The sequence below is a fragment of the Hibiscus syriacus genome, unplaced genomic scaffold (assembly GCF_006381635.1).
Source record: "Hibiscus syriacus cultivar Baekdansim isolate YM2019G1 unplaced genomic scaffold, ASM638163v2 tig00110788_pilon, whole genome shotgun sequence".
Lineage (NCBI taxonomy): Eukaryota > Viridiplantae > Streptophyta > Magnoliopsida > Malvales > Malvaceae > Hibiscus > Hibiscus syriacus.
Window position 1 is genome coordinate 3,492,440 of NW_024062863.1, and position 26,578 is coordinate 3,519,017.

General features: G+C 36.1%; 4 protein-coding genes and 1 long non-coding RNA gene across 6 annotated transcripts; 1 reads left to right on the plus strand and 4 right to left on the minus strand.

Moving 5' to 3' along the window:
• Nucleotides 1–2: 2 nt before the first annotated feature.
• On the minus strand, nucleotides 3–26,035 carry LOC120140683. Its single transcript, XR_005517733.1, has 3 exons — nucleotides 26,024–26,035; nucleotides 22,424–22,425; nucleotides 3–131 (listed from the first exon to the last, which is right to left on the minus strand). It is a non-coding gene; the product is annotated as an uncharacterized LOC120140683 (long non-coding RNA).
• Nucleotides 2,954–5,394, plus strand: LOC120140678. 2 transcript variants are annotated; one of them, XM_039155646.1, is made up of 5 exons: nucleotides 2,954–3,469; nucleotides 3,800–3,898; nucleotides 4,136–4,180; nucleotides 4,723–4,860; nucleotides 5,007–5,394. In XM_039155646.1, the coding sequence occupies exons 1-5, from the start codon at nucleotides 3,098–3,100 to the stop codon at nucleotides 5,337–5,339; spliced, it is 987 nt and encodes a 328-aa protein (XP_039011577.1). In that variant the 5' UTR covers nucleotides 2,954–3,097; the 3' UTR covers nucleotides 5,340–5,394. The 2 variants fall into 2 exon arrangements, with proteins under 2 accessions (XP_039011577.1, XP_039011578.1); XM_039155647.1 differs by lacking the exon at nucleotides 4,136–4,180.
• Nucleotides 6,942–7,791, minus strand: LOC120140681 (cyclin-U4-1-like). Its single transcript, XM_039155654.1, has 2 exons — nucleotides 7,387–7,791; nucleotides 6,942–7,293 (listed from the first exon to the last, which is right to left on the minus strand). The coding sequence occupies exons 1-2, from the start codon at nucleotides 7,719–7,721 to the stop codon at nucleotides 7,020–7,022; spliced, it is 609 nt and encodes a 202-aa protein (XP_039011585.1). The 5' UTR covers nucleotides 7,722–7,791; the 3' UTR covers nucleotides 6,942–7,019.
• On the minus strand, nucleotides 8,207–9,642 carry LOC120140682 (protein mago nashi homolog). Its single transcript, XM_039155655.1, has 3 exons — nucleotides 9,357–9,642; nucleotides 8,569–8,745; nucleotides 8,207–8,471 (listed from the first exon to the last, which is right to left on the minus strand). Exons 1-3 carry the CDS (start codon nucleotides 9,573–9,575, stop codon nucleotides 8,412–8,414), a joined length of 456 nt encoding a protein of 151 aa, XP_039011586.1. The 5' UTR covers nucleotides 9,576–9,642; the 3' UTR covers nucleotides 8,207–8,411.
• Nucleotides 10,821–13,791, minus strand: LOC120140680 (ras-related protein RABD2a). Its single transcript, XM_039155653.1, has 8 exons — nucleotides 13,610–13,791; nucleotides 12,694–12,766; nucleotides 12,345–12,392; nucleotides 12,201–12,248; nucleotides 11,906–11,977; nucleotides 11,631–11,786; nucleotides 11,355–11,458; nucleotides 10,821–11,138 (listed from the first exon to the last, which is right to left on the minus strand). The coding sequence occupies exons 1-8, from the start codon at nucleotides 13,621–13,623 to the stop codon at nucleotides 11,042–11,044; spliced, it is 612 nt and encodes a 203-aa protein (XP_039011584.1). The 5' UTR covers nucleotides 13,624–13,791; the 3' UTR covers nucleotides 10,821–11,041.
• Nucleotides 26,036–26,578: the final 543 nt, after the last annotated feature.

Consider the following 26,578-nt stretch of genomic DNA (forward strand, 5'->3'; position numbering starts at 1 on the left):
TTATCACATACTCTACCGGAATTGAGTACTAGAGGAAGGATTAAGCTATTAATTAACATTTGGTTATGGATATTGGAAGCATGACATGTTGAACTCATCAGTTAAGTGTGATAAGGTATAAACAAGGCAATCTGAAGCTTGTATGAAATCTGTGGAAGTTGTTGGTGCATGCTTTCTTGTATAAGCATGTTGCATCTTCTGAAAGTGGTGCTTGCGAAGACTGTAGACACTTCTAACTTCTATTTTGGCTTTGTTTTTCTTTGGGAATTCCCGACTAAGATGCATGGACTTGATTTTAGTAAAGGACATGGCTCTTTAACACCTAACATGTTTGATTGTTTAGTCAGTGTTGCCTTTTTAGTTCTTTTGGGTTAATATCTTGAGAAAATTTTATTGTGCTTAATTCCTCGTTTTTCTGGTTTGGGGTTGGTCTTGACCTGGCGGAGTATGGTAGGCAAAGATTTGAACTTATGGACCAGCATGGAAATATCTATTTCTGACTGAAGGAACACTTCCTACTGTTACAACATCGGCTTTTCATTTTCTGTAGTTACTGTTTGAGCGAGCTACTACTCATCCGAACAAAAATGAAAGCTACTCATGCAACAGTGCTCTCCAACTTTTGTTATGTGGATCTCAGGGGAATTATCTGTTTGTAATGGTGAATATATCGTCAAATACTTGGTAGCTGTAGGAAGTTATTGGTGGATGAAACCCTTATAATTAGTTGGAAGACGGTGCTTTACAAATTAGGCTTAGAAGAGAGATGATTTTGTAAAAAGTTGTAGTCAATTGGCTCAGAAATCGATAAAGCTGTGGGTATGTATGTTGGTGATTTAGAGTGTCCTTTAAGAAAGCATACTGGACCACAACCTTTAGTTCGAACTACAATGTATAGAAATCATTGACTTTTACTAAACTACTCTTGAGAACAAAGGACGGACTTGCGTTCCCTCCAGTATTGTAGCAACACAAAGTTAAACAAGTTACAATTGCAAGTTTATGCCAGAAAATTGTGTGTGGTCTTTGCAAGACATTAATGTCATATCTACCGGGACTTGGAGATGTTCAGTGACTTAGTTCAATGGGTGGTTTATTCCAACCTCAATGTGGATGTTTGAAATTCTGGTAAAATTTTTCTATTATTAGTGCAGGAACAAAATTGATTATTAGTTCAAGAGGCAATTGGTTGTCAGGATCTGTCTACCTTGATCGTTTTTGTTTTCCCCATCTTGCTTAAGCCTGGTGGTGGAGAGAAGAAAACTGCTTAGCTTTATACTTGTACTTTATTTGTTGGAAATAATCTATGGTTCTCTGTAGCGAGTTATTTTATCTCAACAGCTTCATAAATAGTAGCAGAGCAGGCACTTGTTTAGCATCCCGGCGCTTTGGCACGATGTTGATGCTAGTTTTTTGTAGTTTATTTGCTCGTGGGACTTGGCATGTAATCATACTTTGCTGAATACTGCAAGGGATTATTATAATTAGAACAAGTCATTTTAATATTCAATTGTGTATTATTTTGGTCAAGATTTGATTTATAGTTGAAATATATTTGTATTTTAAAAAATTAAAATAATTTTGAATTTACAATCAAAGCTATTGGGACTGAATCCTCAACTATCAACATCTTTTCAGTCTCATGGTAGCTGAAAATTCACGGGAAACTTGTTATCACTGGTTAGTTGATGTTCATGATCAAACCAATCATCTTTTTGACAAAGAAATACAATTATAATCCTAATTCTAAATTCAAACAATATGCAATTGAATAATCTTCATAATATTTCGTTCTCAGAACAACAATGGTAATCTTTGTGGATTAAATCAGAAATAATTCAGAAATAATTTTGGGAGTTAAAATCTTATTATTGAAACGAGGCATCATTGGTGAAATTGGTACATATTAAGGGTAAAGTATACATATTGTCTCCATACGCTACTTTGTTGAGTCCTCCGACTATTAAAAGTTTTAAAATGTTCACTCAACTATTTATACGTTTTAAATTCATCATTTTCTGTTAAAAAATTGGTGGCCGTATGAGATAGAAGTTAACCTATTGACTAAGATATGATAAAATTTAATCCTAAAATTGTTTTAGTTGTATTTTGTGGACTGAATCTTTGTTTATATTATGTTGTCGAGTTGATGTTTGATATATTATGTTGGCAAGTCAATGCTTGAAAGAAACGACGAGCCAATAAACATCATTCAAATGTGATTTTATCATATCTCATTCGGTAGGTTAATGTTTAGTTTAGAAGGGTGTCTATTTTTTAACGGCAAAGGATGATTTTGAAATATATAAATAGTTGGATAATCATTTTATAACTTTTATTAGTTAAAGGACTCAACAAAGCAACGTCTTATAATCGATGATCATTTGTGTACTTTACCCTTATATTAAGTATCAAATGTATTTATTATTTTATAAAAGTCTCAGTAATATATTACGTGATATATTTTTTAAAGCTTAAATGCACCATTCACATCTAAACTATACAGTTTATACCGAGTTATATTTAGATCATTATCACATTTACCTCAAATTATTTTTTTAAGAAAATCATCACAAATGCAGTGTTCATCAGATTGCTTAAATTGCCATTTATAAAAAGAATTCTATAACTAATGGCAGTGTTCATCCCGTATGAATAGTTGGTGACTAAAATAGAACCATATGAATAGTTAGTATTTAATTAAGTAAATTTTATCGTAATTTTTTCATCATAATTAACTGTTTGAGACAAATGAGATAATGATGTAATTTTTAAGGGATAACGTTTTTAAAAATTATTTTAAGTAACAACTCGTTACGAGCAATATAATTTAGTGTGGAATGGTGCATTTAATGTTTTTTTTTTCTTTTTAATGAGAAGGGATACATATTTTTTCAACATATTTGCAGTTAGCAAATTCCGCAAGTTAAATCAACATACTCGAGAAGTTGTGTTTCCTTTGTTGCACTGTACTTTGCATACAACGTCAAGTAATTGATGAAACTCCCAATCCATGACAGTGCTACAGATTAACTAAGCGGAGGCCGTAAATTGGTGAATCCATTTCTGGGTTTGTTAACTCCGTTCCCGAAATGAAATGGGTCGTAGGCTAGCCGACTCAGACGTCTATCGTTTTACACTTGCGGTCCTTTTCTTGATGGCCGCGAGCTCCTGTTTTATGTCCTATTATAGATTCTCCCTTTCGTTTAAGGGAAGCAGCAACGCCGTGTCTTTTGGTTCAACCCAAACATCGAGAGTCAATGAAGAAGAAAATGTGTGTTGCAGGGGAATTGAGCATTTAGAGCTGTGGGGTGATGCAGTGAAATGGGGATCGGATTTCAAACTGAATTCTTCAAAGGAATGTTGTGAGGCTTGCAAGGAGATGTGCAAGAGTGACGATGGTCCTTGTTTGTGCGACTCTTGGGTGTTTTGTGGCGATAAGGTGGCTTGTGGGTCTCGATTTGGTGAGGTAACTGAACGTTTCTTGCACTAAATCATTTCACCTAAATTTATTTCAATTCTTTTGTTGGATGTAGTAGTTTGGGGATTTTCCATTTTTGCATGCAGTGTTGGTTGGAAAAAGGAAGCGTATACAATTCTCAGTTTTTAGAGACAATCTTGAACTAAATAAATACTATGTGAACGCTTCCCTTTGAGCATAGCTGTCAGAGATTGCTTATGGAGTCCCTTTGAACTTGGACTTAATGCCTGGGATTAATTTGTAATGCCTTATATTCATGTGTTTCTGTGGCCTTTTAGGGATTATGTAAGCTAAGATTTGTCCATTACTTACATCCAGTGTTGGCTGAAAAAACAAAATGATATCTTGGATCCTGATCGGCGAGACTCCGGTGATATGGTTATGTGGACATCTGGTATAATCTTTGGTAAAGGAGAGGTATGCTATTTGCTGATCAAAATTTCACCCCTATATCTGAGCATGAGTGTACTCAAAACACATCAAACTTTTTCGGCTGTGGGAACTGTCAACCCTTCAGAACTCTCGAAAGTGTATGCAAGTTATTAGGGAATTATAGCCTTTGTAATAAGAACTGTAAAATAATAGGAAATCTTGGCTAATATATATGGAAGGCATTCCTTATAATTTTCATGATGCTTTGCTATTTTCTTGTAGGGAATTGTTAAGTTGAACACGGAGTATGGTGGTTTTCATGTTAAAGTAAGTGCATAGATTTTCATATAGTGTAATGTTCAGCATGCGTAGCTTACTTTCTCTGTTTTCTCCTACATGTAAGAATCACTTCATAGTAGGTGCCATGCAATAATCCTATCTGTTTTTTTCTTGATATGGGGCAGGTTGTTCACCTTGCCCCTTACCCAAGCCGGTCTGTTGTCACCTCAAGTTCAGACGCAATAGGTGAATGTAGGTTGTCTGATTGTTTGGAAGTCAACTAACTTAGATGCCTGATATTTTTATTTTGTGTTCATGAAGTTTGAATTGTGACTTGGGAATTTCAGCAAAAAGTATCTGTTTTTGTGTCTGGGAGAGGTTTGTCCAAATTTTACCTGCCACTGCCATCGTCGTAGAGAGAAGATTTAGCATCTACTTCTCTACCTGAACCATGACATGTACCTTTTGACTTATGGCATGTCTTGTGTTTCTTGGTTTATCGCTTTTATGATTGATCAACATTTTCAGTTAGTTTTTCTTCTGTATACACAATTCATATTATTTTCTTCGTTGTGATCCATGATTTCCAGCTTTTGCCTGAATGTGCTCCATATTCCGTTGTCTATATCCTTGAGCTGTTGTCATTACATCATTGTGCTGGCTGCCAATTTTACCGTGCTGAAAGCCGAGGTAACTCTTGGGATCCTACAGGAAATCACATTGAACATGTACGTAAGGCTTTCATCTGAAAATTTACCAAATTGTTTGCATGTCAATTTGCTCAATAATATTTACATTCTGTATATTGTCACATCTGTTCATTTTCAGCTTTCAAGTTTGTAACTTAAAAGAGTTGCTCAAATGAGCCATGTAGGCTTCTTTCGGCCCCCCACATGCGCTGATCCAAGGAACAGTTGAAGCCCAGGGAACTGTATTTAAGGATATTCCACCAGAGGCATGCCCCACTATAAGAGGAGGATCGGTCGCATGGGTTGGCTCTGGTCCGGAGTTCTTTATCAGTCTAGCGAAGCACAATGAGTGGAGAAAAGCATATACAGTGTTCGGTTATGTTCTACCCGAAGATATGGACATCGTGGAGAAAATTTCACAGCTTCCAACCATACCAGATGTGTGGAGCAAGGTTAAAGTATCTGTGTTGGAAAGACCTGTTCCCTTACGAATCTTACGAACGAAGAAACGTCCTTGAGATCTCGTCTGATGCTAAATGTGCTCATTGGCTCGAAGTGCAGCACAGATTGTAGGGAAGGGATATGTATCTTGCATGTGTCGACCAATGTTTTTTGTAGATGGTATCAGTTACTAAATATAAAAGCTCATCAAGCTTAAATAAGAATAAAGCTTGTAGTTGTAGCTATGGAAGTATGTTTTCCTTTTCTTTCGTGGAGAAGTAGTTAGGTTAATAAAAAGATCCCCCCCCCAAGTAACAATGCTAATAGTCAATTCTGCTCGTTACATGAATCATTTGATTGTTGGGGCTAAGTATTTTGGGTTTTATTTTTAAGTTAATATCGCCAATTCAACAGGGATCCCTGGCGCATTGGTTGCGCGTTCGACTCCAGATCAGAAGGTTGCGTATTCGATTCACATTGGGTTCAATTCCCAAAACACATCCTTTCTTTTTCCCCCCCTCATCTTTACCTTCCTGCTGGCATTAAGAATATAAAATGGCAACTTAAAATCTTTGTGGTTATCTTATCTGTGCAGATAGATACCATTAGCATGGTCTGGCGAAGATTTTGCCACCAGATTTAGTCTCTCTTTTTTTTAATTTTATTCATGAATATTTTCCTCGCAGAATATAAAATTTCTTCATATATAGTTATTAATGTAGCTGATATAGCTAATAACTATATGGGGATACACATTCCATTTTTGTTTCCTCCAACTCCTTTCCTCGAGAGCAGTAGTCAAATTTATATAGAATGGGAAGTTAGCAGTTATGCACGTTGAAAATAGTATACTAATACAGTAGTACATTTAGCAGATTATTGCTTAAGCCTCATATTTAAGTCAAGGATTTCAAGTGCTGGTTTTTGTTGATATCTGAAGTGCCTACCATTCCTTTCCCTCCAAACCCAGTAAACAAAAGCATTCCAAACCAGTTGAAAAACTACAGTAATTAGTGATTTCCCCTTAAGCTTCTGGTTAATCCATTGTTGCTCAAGGTCCAGGTGTTTGGTTAATAAATTCATGTCAGATCAAATTCGAATCAAAGTTTAACACCTGTCGATTCATGTTCGATTTTACACAAATTGCAAATTTCACCATTGCCAAACCCCATGACTGCAAGCAGCCAGTAGGCAATCTATCCAAGTAAGCCACCGAAGCTTAAAATGGCAATTTAAAATGTTTATGGTTATCTGCAAATATGTTGGGAAGTTAATCCGTAAAATAGATTCTAATCAGAATTTTAAACCTCTGACTCGCTTTTTAATCTTTTTAATTAATCATATATATATATATGTGGATTAATGTAAAAAAATATAAGTTAATCCGTAAAATAGATTATAATCAGAATTTTAAATCTCAAAATTTTCAGACTGATCATCATAACACCATTACAACTATTTCAGAGTTAGAATATTCCTCGCCACTATAAAGCCACAGTCATGAAGCTAAAGAAACAGGAGACATTGATAGCCAGATCGTAAAGAAGAAACTCTCATTTGTACATAATACATAAACAAGTTGAGACCCCCAAACTAAAAACAAATTTAACACAACAAACCGAGAGAGAGAGAGAGAGAGAGAGAGAATGAAAACATGTGATGTGGGGTTATTCTATCAGCACAGAATAGTGAAGTCACTATCATTATCTTTGGTGTATCTACCTACATTCAGATCTAACATATCAAAGTAAAAGACCTTAAACAGCTGATTGTTGCTTTTGATGGGATGAATCTTCTTCATTGAGACATAACTGGAGTTTCAGTGACCTTCCATGGCTCAAACTGGATTCTGCAACACTTGGAGGATGTTGCAATATCATCTCTCTTTGCAGGTAGGAATAGTAAGCATGAAAAGTATCGGGGGTTACATGTAACTGGAAACTCAATCCAAATAGAAAATCTACTTCCAACAAGTTCATTTCTATTGTCTTGATTCCTCCTACTTTTGCATAGTAAGCATTGTTGTAAAACCTGAAGTTCGAGATCAAGTTAATTTAGGATCAGTTTAGCATTATTTTTGCCCGTTGAAGATAAGTAAATGTAAAAGGGAGTTAAGGTACTTACATGTCATCCATGAACTTTGCAGCGTCCAACACTCTCGTGATGAGCAACCGATGAACGTTGAAAGAATTGATCGGCAACGAGGGTTGCCTTTGGGAAAACCGATCGAGATAAACATATGCAACGATGAAACAAGCGGGGCTACAATTTGCATACTTGTAAATTCTGTCGAGGTAGTTTTGAATTGAGATAGTTGGCACACTTGGGCCATGGAACAATGAGATTTTCTGAGCCTGAGACACACGGTTTACATCATTGGATTCAGCCACTTTTTGAAGAAGAGAAGACAGAAACGTTATGAGATTTGGCATCACGTTTGGGTTCTCTAGCTCTGGCATACCTGAAAAAAAAGGAGAGATTTTTGGACCAAAAGTCTGGGATTTGGGTTGGGGGATTAATGATTATTAAAGTTCCCAAATTGAGCTTTAAAGAGCCAATAGGGAAAACAAATTTGAACGTGGTTCATTTGTGGGAATTAGTGTCATTTTCCCGAGGTTTTCAGGTTATTAAAAACTTGTGGAATGCTACTGTTCTTGTTGTTGTGCTGATGATGGCATTTCCCATTTTCATCATGTGATTACAAGTGGGAAATTTGATGTTTGTAAATTGATGGGTCCTACTCTTTGGAGATAATTTTTCATGTATTGTAAGAACCTAAAGAGCTGGAAGCTCGTTTTTCTTGGAGTGTCTAATTAACTGTATCATATTCTTGACGATTTTGTACCGAGTTTTTAACAAGGCGTGTACAAGCCAAAGATGGATTAAACTCAAATAAAGGGTGGATTAAATCTCAACTTAATTGTATTGTTGTTACTGCAATGGATTTGGAACGCAAAAAACAAACAAGTACATTAATAAAAGCTTTCCAAAATCACTCATACAACACAGCCATACAATAGGCTTAGCTCATCCGTTTTAAGAATAGTGATGAGAAGAATGTAAAACAGAAACAGAAGCTTAAATCGAAAAGCAGAAACACCCACCCATCCTCTCCTCGGCAGAGGGTTTTAAATATTGTCATTCGTTCTTCAAATAGGTTTGATCTTGAAGTGGAGTGAAATAAGTGAGAAAACAAAGCACTTCAAGTCCTGCACTAACATGAAATGGCAATCAGTAAGAGTGTGGGAAGCCGAGTCTGGTAGGGTTCCCATTTCCAAGCATCAAAAGAATGAAGAAGATACTGACCTGAACAAGATAATAAAATATGCGAAGACCTTCAGGGTCCTTACTGCTCTGAACATCAACAAGGGACCCGATCTTTGAAGTTGTGAAGGAGATATGCTCATTCCCCATCACAATCTCGAGCTCCTGCCGCCCAACGCGGTCTGGCTCTGGCCAGTTGTTATCATCTTCCTTCATTATCTACACTCAAGCCAAGCATACAACATTAGCTCTACTAGCAATACATGAACCCCAAATCACCATAAATAATCTATTATATACTAAAAACTAAATATTTTAACTTATCAACCAAGAACATAATGTGGCCATGGTTTTGCTTACCTAGACTAATCCTCCCTGGGGAAAAAACAGGGAGAAACTTGAGAAGCTAAAAACAGAAATTGACCCCAAAAACATAATTTAATTTTCCGGTTCAAATAAGATGATCAATTATCATCATTCGTCATTATCTACACAAAATCATATATGAAACCCCACCACTACATCAATCCCAACCTACCACAAATGACATAAATAATCAGTTAACTCAAAAACTAAATCTTTTAACTTATCAACCAAGAAGATAAAATGTTTACGGCTTCGCTTGTCTACACTAGAATCCAACTAGAAAAGGGAAGCAATTTGAATAAGATAAAAGCAGGAAATCTGATTTTTCCAGTACGAAAAAGTTTATTAATCTCGCTCGTGATCCTATAAAACCCTAAGATTCCGTTTGGTAAGAAGGAAAGAATTGAATTCCAGAAAATAAATGCAAATTTATGGCATAGGAATGTGTTCGATAGAAAAGGAACCTCGCTCTCGGCGATGATGCGGCGGCACTCCTTAAGAACGGCGGGGGTGAGGAATACCTCTTTGCGGATCATGGTGTCGTTTTTGTAGTTGGAATTGTTAGCATAACGGAGCTTACCATCTGGCCTGAACTCGAACTCCAAAAACTCGTGCCCGAATTTCCCTTTGTGACCCACGTAGTAACGAAGGTAAAACTCTCCGCTGTCTTCCTCGGCCGCCATTGCTTTCTCTCTCGACGAATACAAAGAACACAATTTATCCTGAACCGAAAGGGAGTTTTCTCGATCTGTCGATGGATCAGTTTGTAAATCTATTTGGGTAAATTGCCAGCTCAACTGGCCCACCCAAAAGTTCATGGGCCTTCAATCCTTGGTTTGGTCTCAATTTTTCCTTTTTATGAAAATAAAATTGTTCAAAAGTATACTATTAATAGTGACTAAAACAATATTTCTTTTCAAAAAGAACATGCTTGATTGATAAAGAACTTTTAACTGTCAGCTTAAACTGAGTTTAATCAAGAGGAAAGCGTCGTTCGAATATCTAAGCATCTATGAATCCCTCGACTATAGGATGTTATTATGTAATTAATTTTAAATTTATATATTATTTTGGGTAAAGTACGCAAATGGTCCCTCAACTATAAGACATTGCATTGTTGAATCCCTCAATTATAGTATGTTGCTTTGTGGAGTTATCCGACTATTAAAAGTTACGAAATAGTCATTCAACTCTTCATATATTCTAAAGTCATATTTTTCGTTAAAACATTAGCGGTCGTTTGAACTGAACAATAACATATTGACTGAGATATGATAAAATTTGATCTCAGAACCGTTTGAGTTATATTTTATGGATCAACTCTCTTTTTACATTATACTGTTGAGCCAATGTCTGAAAGATGGTACTATTGAATCATTGCTTGAGAGCAACGACGATGCTAGTAGACATTATTAAAATATAATTTTTATCATATCTCAATTAACAGATCAACGTCCAACTCATACGATCATCAATTTTTTAACAAGAAAGTATAAATTTGAAACATATGAATAAATCGAGTTACCATTTTATATCTTTAAATAGTCGTGATACTCAAGAAAACATCCTATAGTCAATGAATCATTTTATAACTTTTAATAGTGAAAAACTCAACAAAACATCACCCTAAAATCGAGGACCATTTGTGTACTTTACCATTGTTTTTTATTTGAAAATCTTAATCTCTTAATTTCTGTTCAATTTTACTTTGAAAATGATTTTTGCTAAAAATATTACTGTGAGTTTGGTTAAGGAAAAACAATGACAACACAGAGACACAACGGAGGAGACGAGGTAGCTGTGGTGAACAAAGACCACCCCAGACCTAACAAAACATCTCCTTGGCAGCGGATGAATATCCCAATAACATCGCTCGACTATCAACCTCTCCTCGGTAGTGAAAGAACACAAAAAAAAATCCAGATTTAAGAAAGAACACTATTATATTAACCAACAAACATACATTGTACAAGCCATTCCCATTAACAAGCATGTAGAAATGAATTAGATCCTCTAATGAGGTTGGTCCCCAACAAATAAGTTCTCAATAATCCTATCGAGTTAAGAAACACATAAATCTTACACGCCACCATAGGCAGCATACTGCTTAAGAAAGAGAGCTCGCAGAACACACCATTGACCTTTGTCTTTAGGAAGAGCAGCAGCCACTCTGCTGTGCAACAGGCTGACCTCGGATCTGTACTGTTGGAGGCCTTGCATTGTTCATGGCCGGTTGGCTTGCCATTCTGCATTAAGAGGAAGTTTTACATAAATTTCGTAGCAATGAGGAAGTTTGCATTGTCAATCTCGAGGATTTTTTATAATTGGAAATGGCTACCACTCAACTGTATATACTTCTAGAACCGCAATAACTTTTTGGTTACCACCAGACATCTTTTAGCATTAGTGTCATACTATGCGCTAAGGCTAAAGCTAACTGGAAGAGAAAGGCTAGGGGATACCTCTCCTTGATGGAAGCAGCCATGGCCATGAAAGCTTGTTCGACATTTGTGGCATCTTTTGCACTGGTTTCCATAAAAGGTATGCCAATTTCATCTGCAAATGCCTGAAAGAAGAAAGCAGCAACATTGAGGAAGAGAATCAGGAATAGGGCGAAGAATACAGTAAAACACCAACAATTACAATTTGACAAACACACAGATCTTCCTTGAAATAAACCTGCAAGGTTCTACACAAAAGAGAGGACTTTATGCTATATATTTCAAATTGGAAAATACCTTGGCTGTTTCGTAGGACACAACTCTATTAGCTGTAAGATCACACTTGTTTCCAACCAGTAATTTGTTAACATTATCACTAGCATAGCGGTCAATCTCACTCAGCCACTGCTTGACATTGTTGAAGCTTTCTTGGTCGGTCACATCATAAACGATCTAACATAGTAACCAGCAATAAAAAGGAAAGAATAATATTTCAAAAATTATAAGTGGCATAAAAAGGTAAAAAAAAAAAAAAAAAGAGGAGAAACTCTAGAAAGGAATATATCACCCACTATTATGCCATGGGCCCCACGGTAGTAGCTACTAGTGATTGTCCTAAATCTTTCTTGTCCAGCAGTATCCCACTGTACATTGAACCAAGAGCACACTAACTAGTTATCAGGTGTCGAGATATACTAGCAACTTAGTAGGACTGAAATATAAAATGAAAACATAGAAACGTAAAAGGTAGCAGCCAAAGAATATCGTCAGACAGCTCATTCTCTTATTGGGCATACTACTCGGAAGAACCTAGGTCAGAAATTTTTCGAAGTAACGAATTAAAGAAAAAAGAATGTAAAAACATACAATTTGAAGTTTGATAGTTTTCCCGTCCTGCTCCACAGTACGTATTTTCTACCAAATAAGAAAACGAAACAACAAGAAATTAGTATAATTGCCATAATTTTAGGCATTTAAAGGCCAAGTTAACACCAAGGACTGTTTACTTACAAAGTCAACTCCAATGGTGCTTATGTAACTTTCTACGTATGAATCATCCTGCATTAAAGAAAAAAAATCAAGTTCGAGATTTACTCCTGCATAACCATCAGGAAATATTCAAAATTTCACTTTTTTTAATACCTCAAATATACAACAAAAAATAATGACAAGATTCTGAATCCAAAACTGCCTTTAACGATCTCATGAGGTACATATTTTACTCTCTCAATACACGTGTTATATGCGGTTGAACTTTTTGATCGATCATTATCACAGTCTAAGGTCAAACATAAACATTCAAGGCATCTAAGAATGTGCGACAAGGCAAATAAATTTCAGCTTAAGTCAAGAAACTTACAGCAAATCTCAAAAGAAGACAAGATTTTCCGACTCCAGAGTCACCAATAAGGAGAAGCTTGAAGAGATAGTCACTGCAAATTTACAACCAGATAATATCAACAAATGTTCCAGTGATGCAATAACATACTATCTCCAGCTATAACATATGTAACGCAAGGTTGGATGTGCCAAAAGAGGCCTAATCCCCAAACCCAAACAGAGAGACTTTTCAGAAACCAAAACTAAAGCTGTCACGTTAAAATGTTGAAAAACCAAATTCAATGTGAGGAGGTTAACCCCTAGAATACCAAACCGCCACTATCAGTTGGTTCTTAATTTTACTGGCGCATCAAGAATGCTCAATTGAACATGAGTTTCATTTTCAATCAAATTAGAAGCGACATCACTCAATATATAAACAAAACTTTCGTTTGAGTCCAATTTGTTTCTCGATCACACATAATCCATTTAGCAACATGTTGACAACAATAAAAGATTATTTCGAAAAATCATAATATACCACAATTTACTATAGGATCTTAAATAATTAAGGGTCGTTTCGTTTCCCTCCTTAGTCCTCCTAATTAACATAACATAGTACATTCATAACAAAGAACGCCTAAAAGATCGCACGTTTATTATTATTTATTCAACATTTTATGTTAAATCCCAACAGAAAATAAGGCAATGGTAAGAACAGAATAGAAGATAACATCGCAATTTCATCAACAGATCTGAAACAAAAATATCATAATTATAGGGTTAACTTTAACCACACAATAAATCATGTAAATTCCAAACGTCATCAAACCAACAACAAGAGAATAATACTACCAGATTAGAAAAGAAAGAAAGAAAAACAAAGGCCTGATCATAATAACATAGAATGCAATATAAAAATGTTAATATTAAATACGGATATAGATAACACTTACTATTCGGGATTCATTGTAGCGTAAAGATTTTTTTTTTTTAAAAATAAAAGACCAAAGGATGGGATAGCCGGAATCTAATTGAAAGTTCCGGCGATAGATCAGCTAGATCCCGCACCGATTGGCCGGGGAAAAAACAGCGGAAATAAGATGAAGGATCGAAAGGAAGGAAATATAAAGCAAAGAGCGGAGACGTAAGAGAGAATGACGATGAAATGAATGGATCAGAAAGACGCTTAAATTTTAAACATTTTAATGTCTAATTTTGTTTCTCTCCACCAAAATGGGCCTTTGAAATTTGGATCAACGACCCAAGGTATCTTATGTGGATAACTATTATGTAAATGAATCGAATTTAAATGAATGAAATTATGATCGTGTTCGTTTATTTTTTAAATATTTATATTCAGTTTGTATTTATTTAAATATTCAGTATTGTTCTCGTGTTTACTTATTTATTTTTTGAAGGTATTCATATTCATTCATTTAATATTATAAACATATTCATTTAATGTTCGTAAACATATGTATTTACCCTTCCATTAATGTTGGGCAGCCAATACTTTTGCAAAGAAAATTTACGAAATTATGTTGTTAGTCCTTAAGTTTCTTAAACTTCATAATTTAAACTTTAAAATTCATTTCATATTCAATTTAGTATTTATCTTCACTGATATTTAAAATGTAGAGAAATAAAAAAAAATAAGAATTGAATAAATGAGTTAATAAATAATATTGTTTGTGAACATAAATAAACCGAACACATATTGATTCACGTTCGTTCATTTATTAAATGTATATAACATTTTTTGTTTATATTCATTTATTTAACTTAATAAATATAAATAAACATTATATAAATAATTTACAAATAGCTCATCAAACACTATGTTATTTGATTCACACCCTTATAGATAACTCTGTGACGCTCAATAAATAATTTTGTGTTCTCTCACTTCAATTATTGTGTATCCGTGATAGGATACTATCAACATTTTAGAATATAATTCACTGCAGTCGGTCGAAACCCACAAACTTTACACTAACAACCACTTACTTCACTGTAAACTTATTTCTATTTTTTTTATTAATTAATAGTATTCGATCTATTGATCGACTAATCTAGATCGGGTACTGCAGAGGCGAGGGTGACCTTCCCAACCCAATTTGCTCCATTCGCAAACTCCAAGATTCGAATTTCTGACATTGCTTAAGGGATTTAGTGCCTTATCCCACTAGACCATCGGATTATTAGTAACTTATTTTTAAAACCTAACATTTAATGCATGAATTAAATATTACGGCAATGTTACGGTAAGATTCCCACTTAATGAAGAGATTAAACATCATATCCTAAACTGGTGCTTCTAGCGATCGCTGCGATCCTAACGGTTAAAAGATTCTCATTTCTTTGAAATAAGTGTAGTAAATCAGATTGGATACAAATTTTTATTTAAAATTAAATTGGGTGATTTTATAAAATTCGAAACAGATCAAGTGACAAATAAAAAAAATATTATAATCAAATTAAGTTAGATGAGTCAAAAACCCTACCCAAACTATGACCATTCCCTAATTGCATCTATTATTGAACAAAACAAATTCAAGCAGCATTAAAGGATTTAGATGGTCAAACAATTTAATTTCAAAACCTAATGCCACTGCTGCATACTAAATAATAATTAGATTTTGTTAATTATTGTTTTGAAATTAATTACATTGTTACTTACTAATCACTATTTCTTTATATGTTTTTTAATAGAGTGAAATGACTACAAAATATTATTTGTTTATTATAATTACTATTTTTATATATTTTTTGAAAAATTATAAATTTAATCCTAATCCTAGCTAGATAAAAAGGGAAAAAGAGATTATAGGAGAATGAATAAAAGTACTTCGAGAACAAATATGAATAATTTGATCAACTGATCAAATACACATGTTCCCATTTTTATATATTTTACCCTTAATTTAAAGAGAAAATAACCTAAGTGACCAAAAATCCCATATAATATACGATTTTAACCAACTTTTTCCAGATTTGCCAAAATGACCAACAAAATCGCAATGCGATCGCTAATTCGCAACGCGATCTCAATTATCGCAAATCAGTTTCCAGATTCGCAACGCGATTATGACTATCGCAATGCGATTTTCCAATTTCGCGTTGCGATTTTCCCAATTCGCAATGCGAATAAGTAAATCGCAATGTGAATTTGGAAAATAGCAACGCGATACTGACTATCGCAACACGATACTGACTTTCGCAACTCGATACTTAATTTCGCAACTCAATACTGACTTTCGCAACGAGATAATACATAATCGCAATGCGATTTTCAAAGCGCCATTAGTATCGCAAAGCGTATTTTATTTTCAAATTCCAAACACAAATATTAATATATTGGAACACTGAACCGTCCACAGTATATCCCGTAAATCGCAACTCATAACCTAAAACCTAAAATCACAACTCAGTCTCATCTCCATCTCTCACTCTCTCACCCATCTCCGATGAAATCCGTCCCCATCTCCGGCGAAATCCGTCTATCTCTATCTCTCAGAGCCACCCTCACAATCAGAAATGGAAAATCAACCAAATCAACCACCGAGGATTAGTTTTTTTAATTATTTTCTTTTTGAATTTTTTGCATTATTATTAGGTTTTTCATATTGAAATTGATGATAAGTTTACTGGTAATTTCAATAATAGATTAATCATTTCACTTAGATTGCTTATTAAATCAACTGAGAATCGCAACGCGAAATGAAAATCGCAACGACAAAATCGCAACGCGATTTTATTCTCTCGTTGCGATAGTCAAATTCGCGTTGCGATTGTCATTTTCGTGTTGCGATTTTCATTTTCAGAAACTATTCTTCTTCTGCAAATTGAAACTTGAATGAATTGCATTACTTCAACCAAAAAACAAAGACAAATAAGAAATTCACAGTGTTGTAAATTTAAGTTTGAAGAATAAACTACTACTCTTTATGTTTATTATTGTTTTTGGTATATCTTCACAGTGTAGTTTTTGGTATATCTAACTTAGTATGTTTATTGTTTTTGTAGAACTTATATTCGACTCAATTGACCTTAAGAAATAAAGTCAGCCTGGCCAAAACAATTGTGTCGAAGCTTTCACCTGCACAAAGAAAAATGTTTGAGGATACTTGCTTCGGGGCATGGCTGAAAGTACAACATCCCGGTGGAGATGCGATGTTGACACACCTGTTTCTTCAAACCATGACTAGGGATCTACTAGATACTATACAACGTCGTGATGAAGAGATATGGTTTGATTTTCCATCGGCGTATACGTGTTTTGGGCGGGAGGAGTTTTGCTTAATCACCGGTCTACGCTTCGGACACGATGATGTAGGTCGGTACACTAGACACATTACCCGCCCATCATGGTTATCCTGGGTTTTTCCTGAGCTGGAGAGGCCGAATCTACACGTGGAAGACCTGACGATATTATTGAATAAGAAATATGGTTTTACTCGGATGGATGACGTCGATGTTGTCCGAGTATGCCTTCTAATACTTTTGCATGTCGGCTTTTTAGGCAGAGAGGCCAGACAACCTATTCCGAATGATCTAATCAAATTGGTAGAAGACCTAAATGCGTGGAACATGTTTCCATGGGGCTCATATTTATGGAAAGCTACATGGAATAAGTTATCGTCTGCCTTGGATGATCGAAAAAGTTTGCATGGCGATGGTTCCAAATACACTTTGACAGGTTTTATTTGGGCCTTTAAGGTAAGAATTTTTATATAATGTTTCCAAAATTATAAGTAATTATTTAACAATTACTAATGTTTGTTATTATATTGTTTGTAGATTTGGATATTTGAGGTCTTTCCCGCCATGAAGACATATGCAATAAAAACTTCAAATGATATTCCCAGGGCTATTTCCTGGAAGAGGAAACGGACCTTGCAATGGGAAGATTTACTACGGTATACGACAATAAATAATGTAAGTTAACATAAATACTACCATATGTTTATAAACAAGTTATTACTAGTACACGTTTAACTTTGTTTGAGCTTTTATATTGTTAGGAGGCCAACACTCCATTACAGAGGCTGACATCCACAGAAGTTGAGCTTGCCACTGATTGGTGGCAAGCTAGTAAGCGTTTTTTTGATGGCACGGATGATGAGCAGCCTCCACTTCGGGAGCCATCACCTCACCCAGAGCTATCACCTCACCCAGAGCCATCACCTGATCGACCCGACTATACACCTCCACAACGACAGCCATCACCTATTCTATCACATCATCGAGCCTCTTCTCCACCATCACCGTAAGATAGGCGACCGACAAAGATGCCACGACGTTTATCTCCCTGTTCTCCACCTCCACGAGATGAGTTAGGAGAGTTACGTGATGAGGTCAATGCCTTGCGTGAGGAGGTCGGTACTTTACGCAAAGACGATGGTGTATGGCGTGTTGAGGTGTCTACTTTACGCGGTGAGGTAGCCGCTCTACGTGAGATGGTAGCATCGTTACAGAATGAGGTTCATACTCTACGCAACGAGGTAAGTTTAAGATTTTTCATATTTAACTTGATGATAAATTTACTCGTAATTTCACTTAGATTAACCATTTCACTTAGATTGCTTAATAAATTCATTCGGTTGCTGTCAATACTGCTAAACTGTTTTTGTTAGTATTTGTTTTTGGTTTTGTTTTTTTCTTTTGGTTGAAGTAATGCAATCCATTCAAGTTTCAATTTGAAGAAGAAGAATAGTTTACTTTCGCAACACAAAAATGACTATCGCAACGTAGAAATGGCTATCGCAATGCGAAATGAAAATCGCAACGACAAAATCGCAATGTGAAATGAAAATCGCAACGATAAAATCGCAACGCGAAATGAAAATCGCAATGCGATTTGTGTTTCGCGTTGCGATTTTCATTTCGCGTTGCGATTTTCACTTCGCATTGCGATAGCCATTTCCGCGTTGCGATAGTCATTTTCGCGTTGCGAAAGTAAGTTTCGTGTTGCGAAAGTAAACTATTCTTCTTCTTGAATGTTTATATATGTTGTCCTTTTAAATGTTTATATAAGTGCTTACTTCTGGAATGTTATCTGATGCATTTTGTGAACTATGATAGAATAATGACTTGGGTGAATACAATGCAAGTTTGAAACATATTTGTCTTTGTTTAATATCATGTCTGTTTATTTATTGATTTATGTATTAATTTTTTTTAGCGGCCTGATAAGGTGGATGCTTTACGTCGGGTTTTTCTTGCACGACGGAGTTCACGCATCAGACGGCGTGCACGTGCTATTACGTCTCCGTTCACCCCAATGGTGCGAAGACTCCGCAAGAAGAATCCCGACTCACCTGTCATTCCTCAAGAGTCTCCTCCAATCGTTCAAGAGGCCCCTATCATCCCTCAAGAGTCCCTCCCCACCGTTCAAGAGGCCACTGTCATCGTTGAAGAGGTCCCTCCCACCATTCCAGAGCCCGATTCACATGGGGTAATATATCGAATTATTGAGAAACCCCCACCGTTGCCGGACATGATGGATGAGAGTTGGCTCTCGTATGAGTTACCGACTAGTACCCTTTCGGTATCTGAAGTGGAGAGGAGACAACTACCGGAAACAATTCTGGATAATACCCTTTGGGCTAAGATCGCAGTTGATTTTTATGTACATGAGCAGAGCCAAGGGTGTTACACTGACATAAGCAAACTCAACGATGAGATGTATTTGTTGCTTAATCGGTCTTGGTGGGGTGTGTTATTAGGGGTTGAAGACAGTGGCTATTTCGATGGGGAGGTAAGTCTTATATTTGACTTATATATGATTTTGATTAATTTTTTTAAAAATTAATGTAATTCACTAATATATATTTTTTTTTGTAAAACAGTATATCGATGCGTGGGTGTCACGTCTTCTAATAATAAGGAAGCTTAGGAAAAATAAAAAAAATTCACGATATACAATAATGTCGGCGGCTTTTCACGCAGTTCACTTGAAGAATCAAAGAGATTAATCATTTTCGTTGGGCAATGGACAAGCTAAACTTTATCCTGCATGGTGGGAGGTCGATAAGGTTAGTGTTTATTTTTTAAATTTTTTAAAGGTGTTCATAAATAAGTGCGCAAATAAATAAATTATTACTTATGATTGCAGGTGTTTATCCCTGTTTTGGAACGTCGTCATTGGCTTCTCGTCCAACTTCAGCTCCCATCCCTGAAGATAATAGTATATGACAACATGATAAATTACATATCACTGCCTGATTTGAGAGATATTATCAAGGGATGGAGCTCTCATTTGGCTAAATTCTTGGATAGGATTAATTATTGGACTCATTCTGGACACAAGAAGCCAAAGAAGTTCAATGTCACAGTTGTCAGAGACGAGACCGTGCCACAACAATCGCCGGGAGCCAGAGGGGATTGTGGTCCTCTCGTATGCATGTGTTTGGCGCGTTTGACGACGGGAAGCACAGAGTTTCTACCTCCCACCGATAGAGATAGAGCTGCAGTAGGCTTGTGGTTTCGGCATTATATGGCTAGAGTGATATATTCTAGACGCTGCCTACCTGCATCCGCGTTATGAAAGTATCCATTGTTAATTGGTAAGTCAAATGCAAGTTTTGTTAACATATATACTCCTTTTGGTTTGAAAATGTTTGGTTAAGTACCTATAATTCAATAATTTGTTGTTTGTAGGTTTTAGATGTGTAGGAAGTCTTGTTTGAGCAAATGTTTGGTTTTTGCAGGTTAATCCTTAAGTGAGCTGCGTGAAATGGATGTACGGGTGCAAAAGTTGATTCATTGATTCAATAATTGATGAGGAAATGAGAATTATTATTATTTTTTGATTGTTTAATTGATTTGTAAAAAATTATTTGTAAATGTTGATTTGTTTAATTGGTGTGTACATAATTCTTATTTGTGCTTGTTTAATTGATTGAAATGTAATAGTTGATTTGTTGATTTTCAATCAACATTATGTTGAAGGCAAAACAGACTATCGCAACACGAAACTGACTATCGCAACGAGAAAATCGCAATGCGAAATGAAAATCGCAATGCGAAATGAAAATCGCAATGCGAAATGAAAATCGCAATGCGATTTTCTAGCTGCGATAGCCATTTTCGTGTTGCGATTTCCCCGTTGCGATAGTCAAATGAATGTCTAATAAGTGATAACAACTGAACAGATCATAGCAATGTTCAAACTCAAGTTACTAATACATGCCTAACTGAAAATGTTAAAAGTGCACACATAAAATACACATAATACAACGTTTGCATTTAAAAATCACTTAAGTTAACAGTCCCAAAAGGTGAAGCCGGTTGTGATTGGGATTTTGAAGATGATTGCGATTTTCAGAATCTCGTTGCGAAAGTCAGAATCTCGTTGCGATTTTGTATTATCTCGTTGCGATTTTGTTAGTTACATGCATTTCACATTTAAATGATTATATTTCTTGTGTATATTATTTTGTAGATTCGTTCATTTATTACTTGCATGCGCCCAGTTATTATAGTTGACGGAGCACATTTGAAAGGTCGATACCTTAGAGTAAACTTATTAGCAGTAGTCATGGATACTAACAATGGGATATTGCCAATAGCTTACGGGGTTGGCAAATCTGAAACCTCTGATTCATGGACATGGTTTATGGGGCATCTTAGGGATTGCATAGGTCCTATTAGCAATCTGACAATCATATTCGATAGGGCAAACTCAATTGACAACGCTGTTAGAAGGTGTTTCCCAGATGCTTTTCATGGACTTTGTGGTGTTCATTTGTATAGAAATATAAAATCAAGGTATGCTGGTATAAAAAAGTACAAATGGACATACTGGAAGGCTGTAAAAGCTTATCGGGAAGTGTATTTCAATAAGCATATAAACTGTTTAAGACGTGTTTTGCCTCAGTGTGCTCAAACACTAGAAGATGTCGGGTTTGAAAGATTGTCAAGAGTACATCAACTTGGAGCAAGATATGGTTTCATGACGTCTAATAGTGCAGAATCAATCAACGCTCTAAGTCGTCATTCCTGGAAATTACCCATTACTATGTTAATGGAGTTTTTTCGAGCCTCTATTCAACAGTGGTACTACAAGAAAAGAAACCATGCAGGTATTATTTCTTTGAATTCGTAACTTATCATATATTTTACTAAGTATTATTTATTTAAATTTACAGGAACATTGGAACATCGTGTTACACCATGGACTGAAAAAAAGATAACGAAACGTGTTGTGAAGTCAACGTCATGGAGAGTTGAACCATGTTCAAATACTTTGTTTGAAGTACTGGATAATAACTTAAATGGGCTTGTCGATCTAAATGCAAGGACGTGTAGTTGTATGAAATGGCAAACATCTGGTTATCCGTGTGGCCATGTTATAAAAGTTGCTCTTCATCTAAACCAAGATGATTCAAGCACATACGCTATGGATTGCTACACTACAGAAGTATATCGACAGACTTATGCCGAGATTGTCTACCCTATTCCACATCCTTCTGAGTGGGACATACCAGATGACTTACAAACAGTTTTGCCACCAGCCATGGACAGAAGGCTACCTGGCCGACCAAAAAGTCACGATCGTATACCGTCTAAGGGTGAAGAGAAGAAGAGATCGACATGTAGTCGGTGCAAGGAAAGTGGTCATACAAGGTTGACATATGGATCATCAGTGCCATCACAATCATCTTTTTCTCTACCAAAATATAGATCATCATCAAAATCCAAAGCTCATATGGTGTCAAGAAAAAGACAATCAAAATCGCAATCATCTTTAAAATCCCAATCACAACTGGCTTCACCTTTTGGGACTGTTAACTTAGGTGATTTTTAAATGCAAACGTTGTATTATGTAGATTTTATGTGTGAACTTTTAACATTTTCAGTTAGGCATGTATTAGTAACTTGAGTTTGAAAATTGCTATGATATGTTCAGTTGTTATCACTTAATAGGCAATCATTTGACTATCGCAACACGGAAATGACATTCGCAATCATCTTAATGTCTATCGCAACGCGGAAATTACTATCGCAATGCGAAATGAAAATCGCAACAAGATAATCGCAATGCGAAATGAAAATCGCAACGAGAGAATCGCAATGCGAAATGAAAATCGCAACGAGGGAATCGCAAAGCGAAATGAAAATCGCAACGCGAATTTAGTTTCGTGTTGCGATTTTAGTTTCGCGTTGCGATTTTGTCGTTGCGATTTTCATTTCGCATTGCGATTATATCGTTGCGATTTTCATTTCGTATTACGATAGTAATTTTTGCCTTCAACATAATGCAGATTGAAATCAACAAAATCAACCATTACATTTCAATCAATTAAACAAGCACAAATAAGAATTATGTTAACATCAATTAAAGAAATCAACTTTTACAAATCACCTTTTACAAATCAATTAAGCAATAAAAAAATAATCAATAATTCTTATTTCCTCATCTACTATTGAATCAACTTTTGCAGCCATACATCATTTTCACGCAGCTCACTTCTGAGATTAACCTGCATAAACCAAACATTTGCTCAAACAACACTTTCTACACATCTAAAACCTACAAACAGCAAATTATTGAATTCTAGGTACTTAACCAAACATTTTCAAACCACAAGCCTATAAACATACCAATTATTTATGGACATTTTTATAACGCGAATGCAGGTAGGCAGCGTCTCGTATATATCGATCTAGCCATATAATGCCAAAACCACAAGCCTACTGTAGCTCTATCTCTATCGGTGGGAGGTAGATACTTTATACTTCCTGTGATCAAACGGTCCAACACCAAGCATACGAGAGGACCACAATCCCCTCTGGGTCCTTTCGTTTGTTGTGGTGCGGTCTCGTCTCTGCTAACTTTAATATTGAGCTTCTTTGGCTTCTTGTTTCCAGAACGAGTCCAATAATTTATCGCATCCAAGAATTTAGCCAAATGAGAGCTCCATCCCTTAATAATATCTCTTAAATCAGCTAATGATATGTAATTTATCATGCTGTCATATACTATTGCCTTAATGGATGGGATTTGAAGCTCGACGAGAAGCCAATGTTTACGTTCCAAAACAGGGATAAACACCTGCAATCATAAGTAATAATTCATTCATTTGCGCACTTATTTATGAATACCTTTAAACTCAATCTAAAATAAACACTAACCTTATCGACCTCCCACCATGCAGGATAAAGTTTAGCTTGTCCATTGCCCAACGCAAATGATTCATCTCGTTGATTCTTCAAGTGAACGGCGTTAAAAGACATCGACATAATTATATATCATGTATTTCTTTTATTTTCCTTAAGTTTCCTAATTATTAGAAGACGTGACACCTACGCATCGATATGTTGTTTTACAAAAAAAAAATATTAGTAACTTACATAAATTTAAAAAAAACAATCAAATTAAAATATAAGAAAAATATAAGACTTACCCCTCTATCGAAATAGCCATTGTCTTCGACCCCTAATAATACGCCCCACCAAGACCGATCAAGCAACAAATAAATATCATCGTTGAGCTTGCATATGTCAGTGAAACACCCCTGGCTCCGTTCATGTAGATAAAAATCAACTGCGGTCTTAGCCCAAAGGGTGTTATCCAGAATTGTGTCTGGTAGTTGTTTCCTTTCCACTTTAGATACCGGTATGGTACTGGCCGGTAACTCATACGAGAGCTAACTTGAATCCATCATATCCGGCACGTCAGAGGGTTTCTCAAGAATCCTACATATGACGCCATGTGAATCGGGCTCTTGAATGGTGGGAGGGACCTCTTCAACGATGACAGTGGCCTCTTAAACGGTGGGAGGGGACTCTCGAGGAATGATAGGGGCCTCTTCAACGATAGGAGTGGACTTTTGAGGGATGAAAGGCGAGTCAGGCTTCTTCTTGCGGTGTCTTCGCACTATTGGGGTATACGGAGACTTAATAGTACGTGCACGCCGTCTGATGCGTGAACTCTGTCGTGCAAGAAAAACCCGACGTAAAGCATCCACCTTATCGGTCCGCTAAATAATTAAATACAAATATCAGTAAATAAACAGACATGATATTTAAACAGTGAAAACAAAGACAAATATATTTCAAACTTTCAACCAAAAGACAAAACAAAGACAAATACTAACTTCACAGTGTTAAAGAATACACAGTTTAGCAGAATTGGCAGCAACCGAATAAATTTACTTCAACCAAAAGACAAAACAAAAAGACAAATACTAACTTCACAGTGTTAATAAACAGTTTAGCAGTATTGGCAACAACCTAATAAATTTACTAAGCAATCTAAGTGAAATTACGAGTAAATTTATCATCAAGTTAAATATGGAAAATCTTAAACTTACCTCGTTGCGTAGAGTATGAACCTCATTCTGCAACGATACTACCATCTCACGTAGAGCAGCAACCTCACCACGTAAAGTAGACACCTTCACACGCCATGCACCATCGTTATCGCGTAGAGTACCGATCTCCTCACGCAAGGCATTGACCTCATCACGTAACTCCCTTGACTCATCCCGTGGAGGTGGAGGTGGAGAACAGGGAGATAGAAGTCATGGCATCTTTGCCGGTCGCTTATCATGAGGTGATGGTGGAGAAGAGGCTCGATGATGTGACGGGATAGGTGATGACTCTCGTTGTAGAGGTGTATAGTCGGGTCGATCAGGTGATGGCTCTGGGTGAGGTGATGGCTCTCGAAGTGGAGGAAGTGGAGGCTGCTCATCATTCATGCCATCAAGAAAATGCTGACTAGCTTGCCACCAATCAGTGGTAAGCTCAGCCTCCATGGGTGTCAGTCTCATTAATGGAATGTTGGCCTCCTAAAAATATATAAACTCAAACAAAGTTAAACGTCTACTATTAATAACTTGTTTATATATGATAGTATTTGTGTTAACTTACATTATTTATTATCGCATATGGTATTAAGTCTTCCCAATCCAACAGACGTTTCCTCTTCCAGGAAATAGCCCTAGGAATATCATTTGAGGTTTTTAATGCATATGTCCGCATGCTGGGGAAAGCCTCGAATATCCAAATCTACAAACAATATAATAACAAACATTAGTAATTGTTAAATAATTAATTATAATTTTGAAAACATTATATAGAAATTCTTACCTTAAAGGCCCAAACAAAGCCTGACAAAGTGTATTTCGACCCATCGCCCCGCAAACTTTTGCGGTCATCAAAGGCAGACTACAAGTTAGTCCAGGTAGCTTTCCATATATACGAACCCCACGGAAACAGATTCCATGCATTTAGGTCATCTACCAATAATATTAGCTCTTGAGGAATAGGTTGTCTGGCCTCTCTGCCTAAAAAGCCGGCATACAAAAGTAGTAGAAGGCATACTCGGACAACATCGACGTCATTCATCTGAGTAAAACCATCTTTCTTATTAAACAATTTCTTCATGTCGTCGACGTGTAAGTTCGGCTTCTCTATTGACTCATCAGGAAAAACCCTGGATAATCATGATGGGCGGGTGATATAACGAGTGTACCGGCCTACATCATCGTATCCGAATCGTAGACCAGTGATTAAGCTGAACTCCTTCCGCCTAAAACAAGTATACGCTGGTGGAAAATGAAACCATATCTCTTCCTCACCACGTTGTATACTGTCGGGTAGATCGCTAGTCATGGTCTGAAGCCACAAATGGGTCAAATTAGCATCTCCACCCGGATGCTGTACTCTCAGCCATGACCCGAAGCAGGTTTCCTCAAACAATTTTCTTTGTGCAGGTGAAAGCTTCGAAGCAATTGTAGTGGCTAGGCTAACTTTATTCCTTAATGTCAATGAAGCCGAAAAAAATTTCTACAAAAACAATAAACATACCAAGTTAGATATACCAAAAACTACACTGTGAAGATATACCAAAAACAATAAACATAAATAGTAGTTTATTCTTGAAACTAAAATTTGCAACACTGTTTTGTCTT

Excerpts from the sequence above, each read along its gene's own strand:
- LOC120140681 (XM_039155654.1), bottom strand. The coding sequence starts at position 7,721 with ATGCCAGAGCTAGAGAACCCAAACGTGATGCCAAATCTCATAACGTTT. Across the intron at positions 7,294-7,386 it reads GCAAAGTTCATGGATGACAT|GTTTTACAACAATGCTTACT; the intron begins GTAAGTACCTTA and ends CTCGAACTTCAG.
- LOC120140678 (XM_039155646.1), top strand. The coding sequence starts at position 3,098 with ATGGGTCGTAGGCTAGCCGACTCAGACGTCTATCGTTTTACACTTGCG. Across the intron at positions 3,899-4,135 it reads TAATCTTTGGTAAAGGAGAG|GGAATTGTTAAGTTGAACAC; the intron begins GTATGCTATTTG and ends ATTTTCTTGTAG. Across the intron at positions 4,861-5,006 it reads CAGGAAATCACATTGAACAT|GCTTCTTTCGGCCCCCCACA; the intron begins GTACGTAAGGCT and ends TGAGCCATGTAG.
- LOC120140680 (XM_039155653.1), bottom strand. Across the intron at positions 11,787-11,905 it reads GTGGGGCCCATGGCATAATA|ATCGTTTATGATGTGACCGA; the intron begins GTGGGTGATATA and ends TTACTATGTTAG. Across the intron at positions 11,139-11,354 it reads GCTGCTTCCATCAAGGAGAG|AATGGCAAGCCAACCGGCCA; the intron begins GTATCCCCTAGC and ends CTCTTAATGCAG.
- LOC120140682 (XM_039155655.1), bottom strand. The coding sequence starts at position 9,575 with ATGGCGGCCGAGGAAGACAGCGGAGAGTTTTACCTTCGTTACTACGTG. Across the intron at positions 8,746-9,356 it reads GCATCATCGCCGAGAGCGAG|ATAATGAAGGAAGATGATAA; the intron begins GTTCCTTTTCTA and ends GCTTGAGTGTAG. Across the intron at positions 8,472-8,568 it reads TATTTTATTATCTTGTTCAG|GACTTGAAGTGCTTTGTTTT; the intron begins GTCAGTATCTTC and ends ATGTTAGTGCAG.